The 20589-nt window shown below is 41.8% G+C and overlaps 1 protein-coding gene across 3 annotated transcripts in view; it reads right to left on the bottom strand.

Annotated features, from left to right (window-relative positions):
* Positions 1-20589, bottom strand: part of LOC144070883 (neural-cadherin-like) — a 107687-nt gene that overhangs the window by 20095 nt on the left and 67003 nt on the right. For all 3 annotated transcript variants that reach the window (XM_077595393.1, XM_077595394.1, XM_077595395.1), the window contains 15 exons: positions 20459-20586; positions 20035-20221; positions 18750-18893; positions 16714-16997; positions 15026-16634; positions 14101-14194; positions 11590-11774; positions 10254-10483; positions 9732-10009; positions 5955-6169; positions 5147-5274; positions 4628-4755; positions 3379-3502; positions 2371-2560; positions 1136-1302 (listed from right to left, as the gene is read on the bottom strand). In XM_077595393.1, coding sequence (XP_077451519.1) covers positions 1136-1302; positions 2371-2560; positions 3379-3502; positions 4628-4755; positions 5147-5274; positions 5955-6169; positions 9732-10009; positions 10254-10483; positions 11590-11774; positions 14101-14194; positions 15026-16634; positions 16714-16997; positions 18750-18893; positions 20035-20221; positions 20459-20586 — 4091 coding nt within the window. The remainder of the gene's footprint in view (positions 1-1135; positions 1303-2370; positions 2561-3378; positions 3503-4627; positions 4756-5146; positions 5275-5954; positions 6170-9731; positions 10010-10253; positions 10484-11589; positions 11775-14100; positions 14195-15025; positions 16635-16713; positions 16998-18749; positions 18894-20034; positions 20222-20458; positions 20587-20589) is intronic.

Genomic DNA, 20589 nt, shown 5'->3' on the forward strand with positions numbered 1-20589 from the left:
GATAATTTCAGACTCGTTGGCATTCTGCCGTGATGGATACATCGCATCACCCCTCGAGCGCAACCAAATCCCGGCGACTGCAGAAAAAGTTTGCCTTGCAGATGCCAACAAAGAAAAAAAAACGGATCACTTACTTAGCTTCAGTCAGCCAGTAGGAGGCAGATCACCGCCCAACGTCCTTCATGTTACCTCACCCCAAAGTTATTACACAGAAGGGATTGTGTGTCGTGCTACCGCAAGTTCAGAGTCCTGATGGCTGTGGGAAAAAAACTGTCCTTAAGCCTATTTGTCAGTACTTTGTGAGACCTGCAGCGCCTGCCAGAGGGCAGCAGCTGGAACAGGTTGTGACCAGGGTGGTATGGGTCCCCGACAATGTTCCCGGCTCTGCTGAGGTAACGAGGGCAATGTCTTCCAGTGAGGGCAGAGAGCAGTTGACGATCTTCTGGGCAGTGTTAAGTGTTAATACATTCCAAGACCTGCTGCAATATGTGAACAGTCAGTGTTTTTATGGAATTTATCTAATATGACAATTGTTAAGAATTAACATTTACTTTTAAAAAAAATATTGTACTGTACTTTGTGGTGATGATATTTGTATCCAAGGCTATGTTCTTCTTCCACATGGCCAAAGTAGCTTCCATACATACGGTAGAGTTATTATAAGACGTAACACATGCTACCTTACTAAAAAGTGATAAAGGACATTATTTGTTCTCTAGCACTAGCAAAGGTGCTTTGACAGGGAAGTGATTTATTTTCTGGACTGGATCCGGCCCTCGGGCCTCCCATTTGACAACGCTGGTTCAGTCAGGATGGGACAATGACCTCCTCAGGAGCCAACGTGAGCTCATCACTTGAAACGAAAAGTGTCAAAACCTTCAAGGGCAGTGGGAGATGTGACCTTCACAAAAGTGCACATTTTCTTCTGGAAATGTTAGCATTCAACGTGTATTTTCCAGGGTAACATTTACAATATCAAGAATCGCCAGAGAAAAAGACACACGTGAGAAATACTACAAAAACCCTACAATGACATACTCCTAGCTTGAAGAGCATTCACGGCAATCGCTGTTAGAGGACCGATCGTCAATTGGACGCCGCCACGCAAACAAGAAGAGCCGCCCCCCCGACTCACCTCTAAGCGCAGATATTCGCTCTGATCCTGAGAAAGCAGGCTGAGGATGACGCCGAAGGCAGCGCGCGTTCGAATCCCAACTTGGAGTCGAATCCGGCGGGCGGGCGGGGACCACAACATCTGGAGCTGAACGTGGCTGCGTCCGTCAAAGGAGAACTCGGGAGCCGCTGGTCCGTGGGGAGCACAGCAAGCATGTTTGATTAATTGAGCTGTTAACTGCAACGTGTGCGAGAAAATTGCGCCGTTTTTGCTATGAACTTTTAAGAAAAGTGGGCGGATCTAAAAAAAAAAAAAAATTCCCGGGGTGGCCAGGAAATTTTTGAAGCATGTTAAATATTTCATCATATGTTATTGGATTATATATCAGTAGAGATTAATTGGACAATAATACAATATCCTGGAAGGATTTAATTCAAGTGCCGTTTGGTGGATTTATTGATCAATAAAACAAACATGTATAACACGAATCATTATTACCCTTAACCGTGACCGGACGTTTTGTCGAAAGACGTTTGGTCCCCGGACGTTTGGTCCCCAGACGTTTGGTCGACCGGACATTTGGTAGAACGGACGTTTGGTAGAACAGATGTTTGGTAGAACGGACGTTTGGTAGAACGGACGTTTGGTCGCCAGGTTCGCTCGCTGTCAAATTATGACAGAGTTCACTGTTGATATTTTAATATTAGATATTTGGATATTAAACTCTCATGATTATAATTTTGAGATCTGGTTTCAAAAATAACAACCCGGCGACCAAACGTCCGTTCGACCAAGCGTCCGGTCGACCAAGCGTCCGGTCGACCAAGCGTCCGGTCGACCAAGCGTCCGTTCGACCAAACGTCCGTTCGACCAAACGTCCGTTCGACCAAACGTCCGGTCGACCAAACGTCCGGTCGACCAAACGTCCGGTCGACCAAACGTCCGGTCGACCAAACGTCCGGTCGACCAAACGTCCGGTCGACCAAACGTCCGGTCGACCAAACGTCCGGTCGACCAAACGTCCGGTCGACCAAACGTCCGGTCGACCAAACGTCCGGTCGACCAAATGTCCGGTCGACCAAAAGTCCGGTCGACCAAACGTCCGGTCGACCAAACGTCCGGTCGACCAAACGTCCGGTCGACCAAACGTCCGGTCGACCAAACGTCCGGTCGAGCAAACGTCCCGGGACCAAATGTCTTTCGACGAAACGTCCGAGTACCGTTATTAACCAGTGAGGGTTTTTCATCGTACTTACGGTGCTCACACTGCGGGCCGGTCAAGCCCGCTTGACACTGACACCGAGCGGGACCCAACTCGTGGTCGCAGCGCCCGGTCTTCCCACAGGAGGCGGCTTGTCGCGCCTCCGCAAGGGCGCAGTGGTCATCGGTGAAGGCGCAACCAGGCACGCTGTTCAGCGATTGGGCGGGGGAGCCCAGGTCGTAAAGCTGAGCGAGCACAAAGCCATGTTTTAATGGAAAATACTCCATCGGCTCTTCTTTTAATTTACTTTAGCAATGAAAGATACCATTCAAAATATGACAGAAAGAAATATAAAGAAATATTCCAAACATGAAAAATAACCCATTTGGCCATTTATTTTTAGATTTTTGCACTTTTTTTACATTCATACATTTCTTATTCATTTTTATATCTTATTTGAGGGGGATTTTCATATTCTCAGTATAGGACAGTCTTTTGAATTTTTCACTTTCATTTTCTTTATTTAGTATTTGTATCAACATTATTTTGATGGATTTATGTATTCTTGTATTCTATTTATATTTGATAAATGTAAAGTCAGCCACGAACACGTTAAATATTAAAAATTGAAACGTTTTAAGAGAAGGTTTTGGACGTAAATACAAAATAAATAAAATGAGTGCCATTCATTCATTTCATATTATTTACATTTTTTTCACTTCGTTCGTTTTTTACTTTAATTTTTCTCAGTTTTAGCTGTATTTCTTTCATTAAATTTCCCATTTTGATTATTTTTTCATTAAAACTATTTTATTACAGTAAGAATCCATCCAAAGCTTTATTTTTATACATAAATCCAGGCATTAACCACAGCCAGCTCTTGCACGCGAGTCAAATGCTGCATTTAGCAATAAAAAAAGAACACTACTTTAGGAATAAGACAGCGCTTCATAAATTAAAAAAGGGCACTTAGGATGACCCCAAACATAGATGCTCTTTTAATTGCCTTTTGGAATCATTTATACTAGCAAAACAAGCTCAAAGTGCAAAAGTGAACGCTTACCTTGCTGTCTAAACGAAGATTTCTTAAACATCCGACATAATGTTTGTGTTGTAGCTGCGGGTATTCGTAAGAAAGGTTCACATTGACCCCTCCGACCTGCAAAACCCGACTTGCATTTAGATACCTGGCAGGGAGGAATAAATAAAAGTGTCAATACATGTGAGAAATAAAAAAAGTGTCATTTCAAAAAGGCAGCAGAACCACATTAGCTGTGAACATTGAAACGTACGCTTTCATTCTTCCTGCCATCGCTTTTACAACAAAGGTCATACTTTGTTCCCATTCGGTTTCATTCAGAGAAACAGATGACGGAATCAGCGCAAACCAACGGATTTTACACAACGGCTGTCGAGAAATAAAAATAGGGTGCCGCTTCTTTTGTGACCGCGAATAAACGCTGTGGGTGGTGTTATGATGTCAAATGAGCCAGGCCGTCAAAGCTATTTTCTTTAGGGGTGCGTCAAATTTGCATTTCTTGTTAGCATAAAGGGGCCTCGTGGCGACTCCCTGCTTCTCTGACAGTGTGTCATTGTGTTTTTTTTTTTAAATACTTCCATGAGTTAAAACTAAAAACAAATCCTTGGCGTGTTCCTAATAGTTGATGACTTGCCATAAACGGGGATACAACAAACAACAAGTATATTCCGTGAATATCATAAAGGAATAAACTGTCTAATAATGTCTTTGAGTGCTTGGAAAAGCGGCAAACTAGTGAGAACTGTAAATAATATGATTACTGATGACTTTATATAGAATATTGAAAGATGTACTTGGATGGATTTAGTTTCAGGAAGGGAAAGAAACAATGGGTGTCCTAAATAATATTTTAAAATTTTAGGTCTAGTTCAGACATGGGCAAACTACGGCCCGCGGGCCATATACGGCCCGTTAGGCTTTTTAATCCGGCCCGCCGACGTTGTCCAAATTATAGTAAAAATCAATGACCTCATTCATTTTCCTTTCCCCTGCAATACCCTCGTTTCCCCGATAGATGGCGCACTCTCAATTTAAAGACTGCTTTCTTTCGTTGAATAATATGTTCTTAATGTCGAAAGTAAATTTGAAAATAAATGTTCACCTTCAATTGTGTCTTTTTTCTTATATTTCAATCCCCAGGTTTGATAAATTACAATGCGTGTCCAAATGCTCCTGGGCTTGCTACTGTGTCAAATTTTAGTATCCATTCTGGCCCGCAAGTCAAAAAGTTTGCCCACCCCTGGTCTAGTGTGTTGCTTTTTTCAGGTCTTACTTGTCCCGATTGGGCGTTAGCCCTCGAATTTCACAGGACGAACGGTCCTCCGTCATAGCCCAAGAGTCCACGCCTTCTGTCTCCATGACGATTGCGCTGGAGCATCGATCCAGAGTGAAGCGCACTTCCTTAAATTGGGGACAAAAAGGAATGGCGACAACGTTCAAGATGCAACATCAAAAAAATCCTTCAGGTAAAGAAACTAGACCTGGGCTATAGTAGAAGATTTAATCTGATATGTAGTTTGCCATAAACAGAGAGTTTTTTTCTTGCTACATAGCAAATGCATGTGATTAAAAAATAATAATTAACAGAAAATTTTAATTCTTTAAATTTGTCATAAATTTGCATCACATTTTTATATTATAGTCTTAAATTCTGAAATCTGGAATTAGTGAGGCAAAAAACTAATAATCGGTCAAAATTTTTAACAGTAAAAAAACACGTTTTAATTTATTTTTATTTTCATCCCAAATTGCCCAGCGTCAAGGAAAATAATAAACCGTGTTATCATCTTACTTTGCTGTTACTTCTGACGTCAAGGCGATGCCAGCGTCCATCAGCTAGGCTAGCACTGTTCACTAACTGAAGAACTAGCGTACCAGAACCATGATTTATTTTCAGAATAGGAGCTCCACCCGTCAACTCTGTAAGAAACCAATTTAAAAAATAAATAAATTAAACAACATATCAATGAACAGCATATTTTTTGCACTATAAGTGGCACCAGACAAATGAAGAGGGAAAAAAGTTGTCACACTGGTGTATAAGTCACATTTTAGGGAGGGCATTATGAATATTTTTTCTTCAAGAATAAAAACGTTTTTGGAGTATAAAAGCCAAATTAGGTTGAGCAAAATGTTCAGCCGCACTCGTCTTTTGTTTCCATTCAATCAGCTCTTTTGCGGAAGGGGATTATTTATTCAAGATGGCGACCATTGGACTGTAAACATTATTTTTGTTTCTACAAGGGTGTAGGAAGTTTGTTGACATATATTGCATTTTTTCTAGTTTGGCCTGTCATGAAATGTTTAGATTTTCGCAAAAATGTGCTTTAGGGAGTCAAAGCGTTAAAAGTAAAAATTGTAGAATGGAAAACAACAGGCTAAAAAGGCACCTGTTATGGATACATTTTGTTTTTTCGATAACTATAACCTAAACAAGACATAAGACTTTAGCTGGTTAGAGAAAAAAACAGTCACACTTAGTAGCATGAATAAAAAAAATGCACCCTATAGTCCGGAAAATACGGTACGGGCAATCCGCTTGGAATGAATTGGCCGCTTCCATTCCAAGCGGATTGGCCGTCTCTCGTCGTCGCGGTTACCTATGGCCATGAAGTCTTCGACATCCCCGGGCAGGAGCGTGGCCAGCGGGCCGGTGTACAGCAGCAGTCCGTCATCTTCTTCCGTCATAAACTCCAAGGAGAGATGGCTATCAAAGCATGGCTTCATGGGAGGAAACCAGGCGTAGCCGTTGCCAAGGAAACTACGTCTAGTCTGCTGACAGTCCGGTCCGTCGTGCCGAGGCGGGCATCGGCACCTGTGGCACGCCAGACAACAACAAAAGGACAACATGGAGGGAACCATCGGCGGAGAAAAGTTCCAAAAAGTGGCCCAATGACACATTGTAATGGCCGATATTTAGTTTATATGCCATCTTATTGTCAAAACATGAACCAACTTAACCACTAATGGAGTGAAAATATATCCTAATAAGCCGCCCATTTAAATGCAATAAATGTTTATGCTTAGACAAAACGGGGACACTGTATTTATTAAAAATAATACTCGTCTTTATAATATGAAATCATTTTTGTTTGCTGCCAATTAGAGCCCGACAAAAGTACTTATGTAATTTAAACTGACATCAACTAGTCATCTTGGCCAGAAAATTGCGCATGTTACAAGATTAGAAGTCATTTTATTTACAACCAATTAGATTTATCATACTTAAAAGCTATCTTAATGTGAAATCATTAAATATAGGAGAGAAAACTGCGGATAGCTGCAGCTGTTGAATATGAAGTTTAAATTTTAAAATGTTCACCAGAAGTGCTCACGTTAACCGTAAGGTTTGTCCTTTCGTTCATTTATCCTCACAAGTGTTGCGGGGGGTGCTGGAGCCCACCCTGAAATCGGTGAAAAAGCACATATCTTCTATTTTCCTCACAGGAATTCAGTTTTTCTCAAGATTGCATTTTGGAGAAGATAGCTATTGGCTAAAGTGATTAGCGCAAATATACATTAGATTAGATTAGAATAAACTTGATTCATCCCGTACTTGGAAAATGAGTCTTTTCACCATTAGCTTCAAGGTGGTAACGGCAATGTTGTACACTGTTTCACGTATAGACGATTTGATTAGCAATAAACATCTGTGAAAGGAACAGGAGTCTCATATGCAATCAATGAGCCAATTTTATCACGCACGTGTGCCGAGTGTAAGCAACACACGCTAATACAAGCACACGCCGATAAATTGCATTGGGGAAAATGAACGACCTCATTCAGATTTACTGCGCGTTTGATTGACTCGCACATCCCGACCGACTTTGGGGAAGATGCGGGCATAGATAGAAACCCCACAATAGTATTTCTGGGTAGAAGTGTGCCCCACATGACCCGCAATGCGGTGTCAGGTCTTTGCGAGGTTTATTGTTTAATTACCAAAAACTGTCTCTTGCCTGATAAATGGTTAAACATTATTTTCCCCATTATCAGACTCTTGGAAACGTGTGATTTGCATACTTAAATCATCTTTCACACCAAGGTCATTTCTTCTAAACGTCCGTCCTTTTACCTTTGCAATCATTCACTGCCAGCCTCTCCCGGTTCCCACGTATTAGACATATATCACCATCAACGACATTGAAACGTATACCGTCTGCCCGAGGTGACGCCGTTTTCCAACCAGAGTCTTCATCTATTTTTAGGTGTTGGAAATCTAAAGGCCATTTCTTACTCTCCAGCAGCCTAGATTGCACGAGTAAATGACTGTTGCGCTTAAGATGTATAAAAGGTGAAAACCTGCACCTCGGAAGAGGCATGAATCAACGACAATCCCCTCATTTAGTGAGCGTGATGGAGTAGATGAAGCAGTTGATCTCCTGCTCTGGCCGTACGTGAGACAAGGTGGCTTTGCTGATAATGTCACGGCCATTTATTTTCATGCGGCGTTTGGGGGAAGCTGTGTGTATCGAGGCCGTTAGGGCTCCCGTTGCTGTTTATTCTGCGGACCGCCGACGGAATACTGATTTGCGCTCACCTATATAGGTGGCTTATGCAGAGTGAAGCCTCCGCATACATATGTTCTCACCCGGCGCAACCTCTCGCTCTTGCGGCGAGCCTTTCGTGAGCGCTCCACTTGAGTAGCTCGAGTCGAGGGATCGTTTTTCCACTTCATATTGACTTTATCTAAGCAAATGCTGTCTGGAGATAGTTTGGGAGTTTCCATCCCTCACCACAGTGGTGAAAATGATCGTTTTGCCACCATTTCTTTTTCGTCAAACTCAAGGCTCGTGGGCCAGATCCGGCTCGGTGCATCATTTTTCGTGGCCCGTGAACACAAAGTATTAAGTTTGTTTCTCGCTGTGACAACAAGATCATTGTCTATTAAAAAAATGTTGCTATACAAGGGTGTCAGACTCGGGTTGGTTAGATATAATATTTAAAAAAAAATTAAATAAATGGATTAAAAGAACTGGATCAAAAGTACTGAATATTCAGTTTTTTATAGATCTAAAACAATGTTTATTTGAGCTTTTTTTTCTTAGTAAGGGAAAATCTATTTTAATCATTACGTTCCATATTAAAGTGGAAAACAGAAAATATTTTGATATATTTTTAGATTTTTTTAAAACACGAAAAATGGATTAAAATTATCTCAATTATTGATTTAAAAGGGGGAAAATCAGTAAATTTAATATACATCTATAATCTTCATTTTAATTTGATCGTAAAACAGAAAGTCAGCCCACCCGGGCCACACAAAATGATAAGTCGGGCCAGATTTGGCCCCCGGGCCGCCACTTTGACACCTGTGCTATAATGCAAACGTTTGTCTGAAAATAAAAACAAGAAAATTATTCTTCAAAAGAGCATATTTTCCAACCGATGTCGCAGTGGTTTTTCAATCTGGGTTCAATTTCCATTAGGTGGCAGTGTGATTGTAAGCGTGAGTAGTTGTCTGTTTCATTATGTGGTCTGCGATTGGCTGGCAAATAATTTGGAGTATATCCCTCCTACTGCCTGTGGTTGGCTGGGTTAGGCCTGGATTGATACGGTTGGGCGGACATAATGTCCCTGTGAGGAAATCGTACTACAATGTGAACCATGACAAAGTTAGACAACTGTGCTTTGAGAGCGCCATACAACAAAGAGGAGGCAACTAACCAAAAGAGATAAAAGTGGAAAAGCATTCTGCGCCTCCTGTCTTTGAAGAGTATAGCTCTGCCAAACTCGCATGTTCATGTAAATGGAATTAAATGAGCTTTTTCAGAAGTAGCGAGCATTGAGGGGCCCCCAACTTGGATTAATCCCCATGCCCTATATTTCTTTAATCTAGGCATTAGCATTAGTAGTGCATGTTCACTCCTTTGAGTCCGGAAGAAACCCACATTCAAAAGGCTTCTACATAATTGCAATCATCCCGTCTAGTCCAAAAGTGAACCTCCGCGGGATTCGCCATACGATTACAATTGCTGTACGAGTACAGTACAAAAATGATCGCTACGTTAGTCAGGTAATCATTCTAAAATACTCGTCAATTCACCCAACAAATAACCAGTTAACAACCAGGAAAACAAAGTCTTCCGCTGCAAATTAAAATGAGTTTATCACTAGTTGATGTCCAATCCATTTGAAGTGGGAGGTTGACAGCGAATGATTTAAGGGCATTTCTACGTCACTTCCTGTAGATTTGGGGCATTTCTAGGTCACTTCCTATAGATTTGGGACGTTTCCTGGGTCATTTTCTTTTAATTTGGGGGGCTATTTAGGTCACTTCTGATTGTTTTTGATTCACTGGACCAGAAGCGAGATCAAAGTTGACATGAATGTGGCCCGCGACCCAAATTGAGTTTCACACCCTGTTTCGGTCTCACCTGTATCCTCCACGGGCATCAACGCAGGTCCCCCCGTTAAGGCAGGGGTTATCAGAATAGGAGGCGCAGCTTCGATGGGTCATTTCTCTGGCGGCGCAACCGCAGACGGCCGAGGTCGTCACCTTTACGGAGACCAAGGATAAGGCGTCCGAGTCGAGCAGGGTCGGCAATTCGCCAGCGGTCATCTGCGTGGCGCATCCGCCCGATGCCTGGCAATGAGCACGAAGGCACTCGTCCACTTGCACCTGGCTTACATTAAAATGCAGCAGCGACTGCAGCTGCGAAGAAAAAAGCATAGGCGCTTTAAGTATCCGCACACTTGACAGGAAGGTGATGTACGAGTGTAATGAAACGCGGGGGGAGCATAACATGACTTGGGCAACGTTCACGTGACAATAAAAGCATGGGAGTTTACGGGATATACTATATTGTTTCATTATCCTTTAACGGTTTTTCGGGGATGTTCACTTATAGGTTGCACTTGAACGTAATGGAACGTAGGAACTATAAGGAAGACAATACCTTCTCTTTGTGTGCAGAAAGTACGCCATGCAGCTTTTCCAACTGCATGTAGCCAGTAGCAGACAGCACAAAGAAATGGACGTCCACCGTCTTGTCCCCGTTATCGGAAATGCTGAAAATGTTAACGCTGCCCGGTCTGACGGACAGGATCTCTGACAGGAAGTCCCAGAGTGTCTCCAGTCGACTCTTCCTCTCGGCGCCAGAGTCGATAAACTCTCTGGCGGTTATGCCTTTGGGAAAATGAATGACGGACTCGTCAATGACAACTACGGAGAAGATCAAAGTTGGCGGAGTTAGCGGATCATTAGCAACGACAGTAAGTCCGCCATCTCCAGTTATTGATTCGCCTAAATGTGGGTGAGTCAAATGGAAATGGACATGACGCTTTCAAAATCAAAGCCATCGGCGGGCGCGTTATAGTCGGAGGCCAATTCGATTCTATCTTTGCGGCTGCCTTCCAATCAGATACAGAGAATATAGCACCTTTCATCTTCCAAAATGATAATGGCTTGTCACAAAGGTTCCGTAATAGCCTTTGACTCGCCGCTCCTATTGACTTTTAAATGTCAAGGACTTCACCTGACACTTGCAATTTGACCTTTAGCGCCCTGATTTGTGGAGACAGAAAAATTAACGGGGAAACTGTTAAGAGTAAACAATTCATCGGAAAGTTGAACACAAAGGGAAACTGATTTGGAAGCCGCCGACTGACGGCGATAGACGTCCAATCGTTTGCAGTTCAAATAAATTGGACAGCTCTTAAGTTATGCGTGGCCACATGAGATTAAAAAAATGAATAAATGTGTTTTTCTGAGAAACAAGCCACATTTACTAGAATTGATTTTTGTTCTTCTTGGGTCCATTTGGACATTTTCTTATTTTTTTATGAATTTAAAATTATTTATATGCATTGTATTTATGGTTATTTTATTAAACATTAAATTTAAACAGTAGATTTTTTTTACAAATATTTCTCAATGAATTAATTTTTTTGTTATAAAACTATCATCATCAACATTTTTATTGCTGGATGACAAATGGTGACCGCAAAATATTGTCCACTGGGTCATAATTGGCCCCCGGGCCTTAGGTTTAAAATCCCTGCTTTTATGAACATGATAAAAATATGTTTTTTTATAAATTCTGAATTAATGCATGCAAGGGTTAAAGACTTAGCAATCTATTGAAATTAAATTATCAACTTCTTTTTGGTCATGTATTGGCGTCAATAAGGCTTTATAGTGCTTAGTTGCAGATTTGCACTAATAGAGTGCTTTTTAAACTTTCAATCAGAAAAGAGGACAAAATCATAATGTGGTTATAACACATCAATTACCAATCAAACGTAGCGAGGCAGATGACAGGAGAGCTTTTTCCTCCAGTTCTCTCACGTGGACTCGAACCCCAGATATGACGTCGGGCCACACACCATCCGATACTCCGACCCTCATCCAGTAACTACCAGCTGGCGTGTTTTGACGAAAAGTCAGCATTCCTGAGCTTTGGTTCACGCTGAAATATCTGTCGATTGAAGACAAAGCAGCTCAGGTTGAGGAAAATTAACATAATTGCCCGCAATGAAAATTACATGGCAACATTTTTGGTCATTTGTAATCATTCTGAAAGTCAGTTTTTGTGACTGCATGAGTTTTCTGGGTTGTGTTCTATTCTCTTTCCATCCCATAATTATGTGCATCCATCCTGAGTAATGTAGGCAGTGGTGGACATTTTTCATTAGCATTCTTAACAGGTTTGCAGGTGCAAATTATCCCACGCCAATGCTAATATGAAAAAAAACCTTGCCTCATAAAGACAAGGCTGCCTGCCACATACCTTGATATCGTATTTTGGGTCACGTAACATTGATTATAGTAGTACAGATTTGGCATACGAGGACCAAAATGCGGCGTGCACATCATTTGTTTTTCTGTAACTGTTTTTTATGGATGCTTAAAAAGATACATTGATAAATTGTTAAAAACAATAAAAATTACGAGGGAAAAAAGAAATGCATTCTGTTTATGGCAACCAATGACACTGATAAGTTGATGAATAATGAATAAAATTGCATAAATAACCAATAATATTTTTTAAATGAAGGATTTAAATACCGTATTTTCACGACTATAAGGCGCACCGCATTATAAGGCGCACCCTTAATGAATGACACATTTTAATTTTTTTTTCCATATATAAAGCACACTGGATTATAAGGCGCCCTGTCTATTTTGGAGAAAATTTAAGACTTTTAAGTGTGCCTTATAGTCGCGAAAATACGGTAACCATATTCTCATCTTATCATTTTTATGAAAGCTTTTCAAAAACAAAAACAAAAATGAAGTAAAAATCTCCCAAAAATTATTGGATGTTCTTTAAAAGATTACTCATTATCCAAAAAAAGTTTTTGATTAATCTAATGGTCTTCTGGTCGTCTGTCAATTAAAGATTGCACCTTGAATTTGAAGATGAATCCACAAAGCTTCCTTGGAGAAAACTGAAAGGAGCTGCCGAAACTGAACTCTTCAAACTAGTTTATTTTCTTTAATAGCTCTGAAATTACCTGACAGATGGCATTCTGAAAAATAGATATTTTTCTTCAGTCCTTGGAAATCCTCCAGTAGAATGTCTGGTCCATATCAATTAAAAAAATATATACCAAACATCACTGAGGGAATGGAAAAAGACAGGCTAACTCCTTAAAACCCAAGCTTCTAAAACAGTTGATAGTCGTCATGGTAACTGTCAGAGATCGCTGGATGAATGAACAAATATGCAATTGGTATTTCTTATCTGATCTTCACTTTTGAATGCCGAGTAGATGCACGCAAAGTAGCCACGTGTGTGTGTGCGCATATGCTTGACGCAGTACATTTGTGAAGACCATTGAACCACCTTTCGCTAATGAAAACGGATTTGTTTACATTCAAAATGTTAGAAATACATTTATGCGCAGGTATTGCATCCAGATGAAAAGTTTTTGTAACCCTGAGTCGCGAGCTAGCCAGGAACATTTTAGATCAAATTACCATATTTTCCGCACTATGAGGCGCAACTAAAAGACTTCAAAATTCTCATAAGTGCACCTTGTAATTATTGTAAAAAAATAATTGAGATCTAGAAGGCATGACTTGAGCCTGCGGACCAAACTGAATTTGACAACCCTTATCTGGTGGATGTATAATACAATCCCCTCCCACCATTACTACCACTACCATTACTACCACTACCATTACCACCACTACCATTACCACCACTACCATTACCACCACTACCATTACCACCACTACCATTACCACCACTACCATTACCACCACTACCATTAACACCACTACCATTTCCACCACTACCATTACCACCACTACCATTACCACCACTACCATTACCACCACTACCATTACCACCACTACCATTACCACCACTACCATTTCCACCACTACCATTACCACCACTTCCATTACCACCACTTCCATTACCACCACTACCATTACCACCACTACCATTACCACCACTACCATTACCACCACTACCATTACCACCACTACCATTACCACCACTACCATTACCACCACTACCATTACTACCACTACTACGTTTTAAGATGGGCAATTCATTACCAACTTCGTCATACGCAGCTGGGTATGATGACAATTAGGCTTTTGTTGAGTCAATGATGATGACAAAGCCCATGTCTGATTATTATTATTAAGGTGCACCTTTGACTCTGGTGCCCCTTTCATAGAGCGGAAAATACGGTAGTCCAATGGAAACATTCACCGAGATTGAAATCATTAAATCGATGAGCATTTTCATTCTGGTGTTTCTGAAAAGCCTCAAATGAAGGACTTACTTTGCCGCACTGCCCTCGAGAGTGTAGGTTTTGTTATCCCAGTCATCAGGATCGAGGGTGTGTACCTTCCCCAGTGTTACATTTGCCATCTTCCCTGTTTAAGAAAAACACACAAACACGCGTTCCTTTGGGAAGAGTATTGCCGATGCCTACGCTTATCTCCTTATCTAGCGTTCTCGTCTACTTATTATGATCGTGGCTGCGGAGTTCAGCTAGGATGAATAGATTCCCAGCGCTCCACTTCAGAGAGCGTGGAGCGTCAGGAAGCCGGCCTATCTGAGTATGGATTATGTTATTATCAAACCGCAGTGCCAGAGTACTGTATCTAAGTAAACAATGGCTACCCGAATGAGTCAGACTTCTTCTGTTTTCCATCATTACGGGTAGTTTTGAGCACTTTTACTAGCATAGGGATGGCCAACACGCACTTCGTGTGAAAGGCATTTTCTACACAGATTTAAGTATAAAAATGGAGTTATTTCGACGTCTCAGAATGGAGGAAATTATGTTTGTAATTTCATGCTCCGCTCAATGATGCAGTGCCTGGCTTCGATCGATTGTGTGAGTGCCAATGGTTGTAACTCCATCTGTACCCTAGGATGGACCGGCGACCAGTCTAGGACAAGAAGTGTTGAAAGTGAATGGAAGAATGTTCACTCTTGAGAAGCAAGATCAGATTTTTTTTTTAGCAAATTATGATGACTGTAATCTTGGACAAGTTTGGGTTGCAGTGTCAAGGTTACACTAATGTTGGAACCACTCAATTAGGACCTCAAACTCTAAAGAAACCGTTTTTAGAGTAGTAAAAGTCTTCACCATCCCTAGTCCCGTTTTTCTCTTGATCAATCAGTTGGGATTTAAAAACAAAGAGAAAAGAGCAGGAGAGAGAAAAAGGAGAAATGTAATTTAAAAAACCTTAACTCACCCCTGCGGCTATACACGTAGATATCTTTCTCCCCTGCCTGATGGGCGTTATCATTCTGGTCGCCAATGATTATTGTTAGAGTACTTGTGGCCGTCATAGCTGGATACCCGCTGTCAGTCATCACCACAGGCAACAGGAAGTCGCTTTGTCTTTCCCTGTCAAATCTCCGCAGCGCCGTGAGTGTGGCGGATCCGTTGCCATGATCCTGCAGGTGAAATTCCGCCGAGTAGATGGAAGGCAGCGAGAGAACGAAAGGAGCCCCGTGTTCTGGGGTATCTCTGTCCGAAACCTGAAGCAGGTTTGACGTCGCGTTGAGAGCGACCACTTGAGGCGCTGGACTATTTTCCCACAACACGGGACTGTAGACGGTCTCAAATTCTGGGCCGTTGTCGTTCACATCTGATAGAGGCAAGAAGATTGTCACGCTGGCAGTCAGCGCCGGATTGCCGTTGTCCCTCGCTATTACAACCAAATCGTAACTGGCCACTGCCTCACGATCCAGCGGCCTGGCGACTGTAACAATACCCGATTGGCTCACGGTAAAATCTCCATACGGGTCAGAGTGAGGAAGAATACTGTAGGAAATCTCCGCGTTGGAACCGGAGTCAGAGTCGGTAGCCAGCACCTGGATGATGGCGGTTCCTACAGCGACGTCCTCCTTCAAAGGGGAGAGGTGATGAGACTTCTGGGCAAACACGGGCGTGTTATCATTTTTGTCCTCAACTAGAACGTGACATTGGATGAAGCTGGAGAAGTCGGCGTCTTCGACTTTGATGGTTAGGTTAAACTTTTGCTCTCCGGGCTTTTCAAAATCCAGTTTCCGCTTCAATCTCAAAACCCCCATCTGAGCCAACCTGTGAGTGGCCATGTAGAACTGCTGCCCCGGGTCTCCATCGACCACGGAAAATGACAGTTGACCGTTTGGCCCCGCATCTGGGTCCGTAGCACCCAACTCCAGAACGAGGGTGTCCAAGTCGGCGGTCTCGGGCACTGTGGCAGCACACCTCTCCTGCTGAAACTTTGGTTTGTGGTCATTAATGTCTGTTAGGATAACGGTGGCAGTTGCTGTACTTGTCAACTTCCCACCATCGCAGGCCTCCACGACAAGCCTGTGATTGTCCGCCAACTCCCTGTCCAGACCTTCTGATGCCACTGATATGGTGCCAGTACTGGAATCGATCATGAAAAGATCTTCTCCATTGGCGTTCTGAGCATTTTCAGTAATTTGGTAGCTGAGTATTGCATTTTGGCCTACCGCCGCATCGTCGAGGTCTACTGCCGTCATTTCGACAACAAAGGTTCCTGGTGGCGAATTTTCCTCAATGCTACTAAGGCAATTATCCGGCAGGCAGGAGAAGGTGGGGGCATTGTCATTGATGTCCCACACATTGATGATAACGTCCGTAAAACCGGTTAATCCCTCGCCCTCCTCGTCTGTCGCCATGACGACGAAGCGCCAGACGGCCCGCTCTTCTCGATCCAAAGTGCGTTGGGCGTACATCTCGCCCGTTATGTCATTGATCATAAAGTGGGACTCGGCGCCTTGGCCGTGGATGGAATATCGTATGGCCCCTTGGTCCGCGTCTTTGTCTGGGTCGGTCGCGGTTACCTGCGTGGACAAAGACAAGAAAATGTATTTTTTTACTACAATTTCTTCTCGTTTACTTAGTATAAACTTTGTATCTTACTTGTAAGACAAAGACAGGAGACCCATCGAGTTCCTCTGTGACTGATCCATAGTACTCATTCATGGAGAACACCGGTGCCTCGTCGTTCTTGTTCACCACCGTCACAACCGCGGCTGCGTAGTCTTCCCACTTTCCATCCGAGGCCAGAACTAGAAGTTTGTATCGTTTTTGCTGTTCGTAGTCTAGCGGTTGTGCGATGAATATGGTCCCCACTTCTGGTTCAATGTCAAAAACGCCACCTTTGTTGCCAGAAGTGATCTGATAACGCAACTTGGCGTTGGCACCTGAGACACAAGATGGACATGGTGGTTTACAGACGCCACTGACGAACCAGAGTTGCACTAAAAATACACGTTTTTACATTGGCCACTTAGCGCTTACAACACGAAAACTAACGCTGGATGATCTGCCCAACCGGAAATTTTGGATTTTAGTGCACATTATGTGTAAAACTGACTCCGACACCCCTGATCTGAACTTTTGTGTCTTCATTCATTTTCAACTTCGCCCTTCCTTTTTTTGTTTTAATCCTGCACTAATTAGATGAAGCTCAAACAAAAGAGGAAGAAAAACCATGGAAGATAACGCACTCTGATAGGATTGAGTAGAAAATGTCTTTAATGCTCTAACATAGGATTGAGGGTGATTGTATAGAACATCTCTACATGTAGACTATTCAATCAAAGGGTTTGAAAGTCAAAGAGATTAAAAAAAAATCTCCTGGAATGTACAGTATTTGCTTTCAATGACCCTGTTGGGTTAAAGTAGCTCCAATCCCTCGTATAAATACTCTAATCTGGACTATTAACACAAGCAGGGCTGACAAAGTGCAGCTTGTCTCCCACTGAAATCTGGCAGGCTTACAGTGGTCTAACCCGCCGTCGAGTTCTTAAACACGCTAGATTGAGTATAGGAGTGCAACAGTGCTTTAACAGTGGGGGTTGCTGTTATTCCACAACTGTTTATCATTAGTGATGCAGTTCAGTTTGAGCTGCACCCCCGCTTACCCATAAATACTTGATTAACAGACCTCGGCGTGTCTGATAAAGGGATGGCAATGTACTTCTATAGAGAGGATGAGAAAGTGCTTTATTGCTTAAATCCCAGCCACCCACTGAGTGGGAGCTTGTCACTCTTTTTGGAACATATGTGCATCAGTGCATTACCAAATCAGGAGTGCTTCTAAATCCAGCGTGCTAAAACGGTGTCAGCAAAATCATTTTTTCAGATGAGGTCAGACTGGACGGTGGGGGTTGATTTGTGAATGTTCAGGGTGCGCAGAATCGTAATCTTCTGGTGATCGCCGACTTTTGAAAAGGCCGACTTTTCTCTATTTTAGCCGATCCCGACAACCAAATACCTTTAATATTCCAATCAATCTTGTTTATTGAAAAATATTCAACCTTATCATTCATTTTCTGATCCGTTTATGTTCGCACGAGTCGCGGGGGTGTGAAAAGATAAAAACTTTGTCTTCCAAAATGGTATCTTCCTTTACTAAAAAAATTGAAATCAGCAGTATTTTTTTGCCAAACAAAAGTAGAATCACAAGATTTAAGGTAATTGATCATTTCCTTTCTGGAGAAGAGACCTTCTAAATTAAATCAGTTCTCAAAATATTTTTTATTCATCTTTAATCCTTTTAATGCTAGAACAGTGTGAATGTGAGCCAGATGTGAGCATTCACTAAACAACAGCTATTATGAGTCAAATTTCTCACAAAGGAAAGAAAAAAGGTAATGATGTCATCTAATGGCAGCAAAACAAAAGTAGGAAAGTCATCAAAACACATCAAAATGTCCATAACTACGCAATTGACCAATCACCAATACCCAGAATTCATAAAATCGGCCTTTTTAGAGCACCTTAACTGCACATGGCAAACTTGGTTGTACTTTTTCTTTTTTGTTCACCAGACTCCAAACATATTTTTTTTCCATTTTGAGAAGGTGTTTTACATGACAAACAAAATTGTGGCAGTTTTTCTGTCGATAAAATCTTTGTTCCTCCCCAGCCAGTTGTCCCATCAAGCTTACCTTCATCTTCATCATTAGCACTGACAGTGACAACAGCCAGACCCACGTCTGCATCCTCATCCACGGCCACTTCATAGAGCCTCTGCACAAAGGCCGGTTTGTTGTCATTGACGTCGCTGATGAAAACCCGAACATATGCCGTGTCTGTAGCAAAAGGATGTGACAGCCTTGTGAGAAATCGCAAAATCTGGCATCATTTTAACAGGCGTACATTCATCTGTCCTTTGTTTATGAAGTGCAGTATACAAGAACCGTCAACAATGGCAAACTGTAAAGCGAATTTTGTAAACTGTTGGGTTAAAGACAAAATACGTGTGGAAATGAAATATTTATAAGTCGGCAAGCATTTGTATCAAAACATGTCACTCATGGCATCCTCATTAAATTGCTTCCTTTTTGGCACTAAATCGAATAAATTATCTCTTTGCCAAGTAAACATAAAAACACAGTGACATGTCAATTTAAAGGTGTCGCAGAAGTGATAATAATACGGGAATGTGACTGTTTTTGTTTTTACATTTCACCGCCTCTTGTGTATCCCAAGGGTGATGAGGAGAGACAGGTAATGTTTGCAGAGGAGATGAGCCCTTCTAGATGTTTGAGATATGTCGCGGAAGACATGGCTAAGTCAGATTGCAAATACTAAGCAGGCCAGACAACCCTTGAGAGATGACTTTCCTTTTCAAAACATCAGACTTTACGCATAATTACATCTTCACAAACATTCGAAGGACTCACTTTGGAATGCAAGCGTCATATTTACGACATTTTAGGACTCCCGAAATGCCACTCAGACAAGGTTGTAAATAAAAACTCCTTAGTTAGAAAACGAGCAGTTGAAATTAAGACCAGGGGGAAAGAGGTGAAAGAGTTCTTGGCTGTTGTCACGGTGAAAAATATCTGTTTTAAAGACAAGTATTGTCAATAACTGCTGTTTTTTTAGAAAGAGCTACACATCGCGTAATCCCTTTTTTTTAGGTATTTGGAGAAAAGGTCAAGGGGTCTTAAAATTGAAAATGTTACTCAGAATTGACTTCCAATATTGAATCAAGAATGAGAAAATAAAAGCAAATGTCAAGACTGAGCTATTTAAAGTGAAAATAGAAATCAAAACAATCATTTCTTGCCTTAACAAGTGAATCTAGGCAAACATGGAAATATATTAAATTTGCATGTGCTTTTTTTGCCATTAATTGCCGAGGTATCGAATTGGTACTAGTATATTTACTTGCTGTATATATTAAAAAATACAAATTTAAAAAGTTCAACTTTTAGAATGAATTACCTGAATTTGGCTGTTTGTTTTTTCCAGGCCGAGCCGATTCTTGCCCATCCACCGACTGGACTTCCAACAAATAAGAGCTGCGGGCTTCCCGATCAAAAACGGCCTCGGTATAGATGACCCCGAGTTTGGGTTCAATCCGGAACAAAAGATGATCACCGCTGTTGTCGTTAAGAAGCGAGTAGCTGATCTGCGGATTCAAAAGAGGCCTTCTGATTAACTCATCGGCTGCCGTTGACGATAGGCGTCCAATCATGTGGCTCCTAAAAATGATTCCATATTACCAGTAAGCACCCATTCTATCGTAAATGGATAGTTCTAATGGATGGGACATCTAATATTGATCAACTCAAATAAAGGGAATTAATATAGTTTTTTAGAGCCACATGATTGGACGGCCAAAAGAGTTAACGCTGGTCCGTCGTACCTCTCCATTCTGACCCAGGTCTTTGTCATGAGCTGAGACCTGAAGAACCGAGGTTCCCATCTGAGCCCCTTCTGTTACAGATGCTTCGTAGATGGACGACGTAAAAAATGGTACATTGTCGTTCACGTCTT

This window comes from Stigmatopora argus, chromosome 3 (genome assembly GCF_051989625.1).
Source record: "Stigmatopora argus isolate UIUO_Sarg chromosome 3, RoL_Sarg_1.0, whole genome shotgun sequence".
NCBI lineage: Eukaryota > Metazoa > Chordata > Actinopteri > Syngnathiformes > Syngnathidae > Stigmatopora > Stigmatopora argus.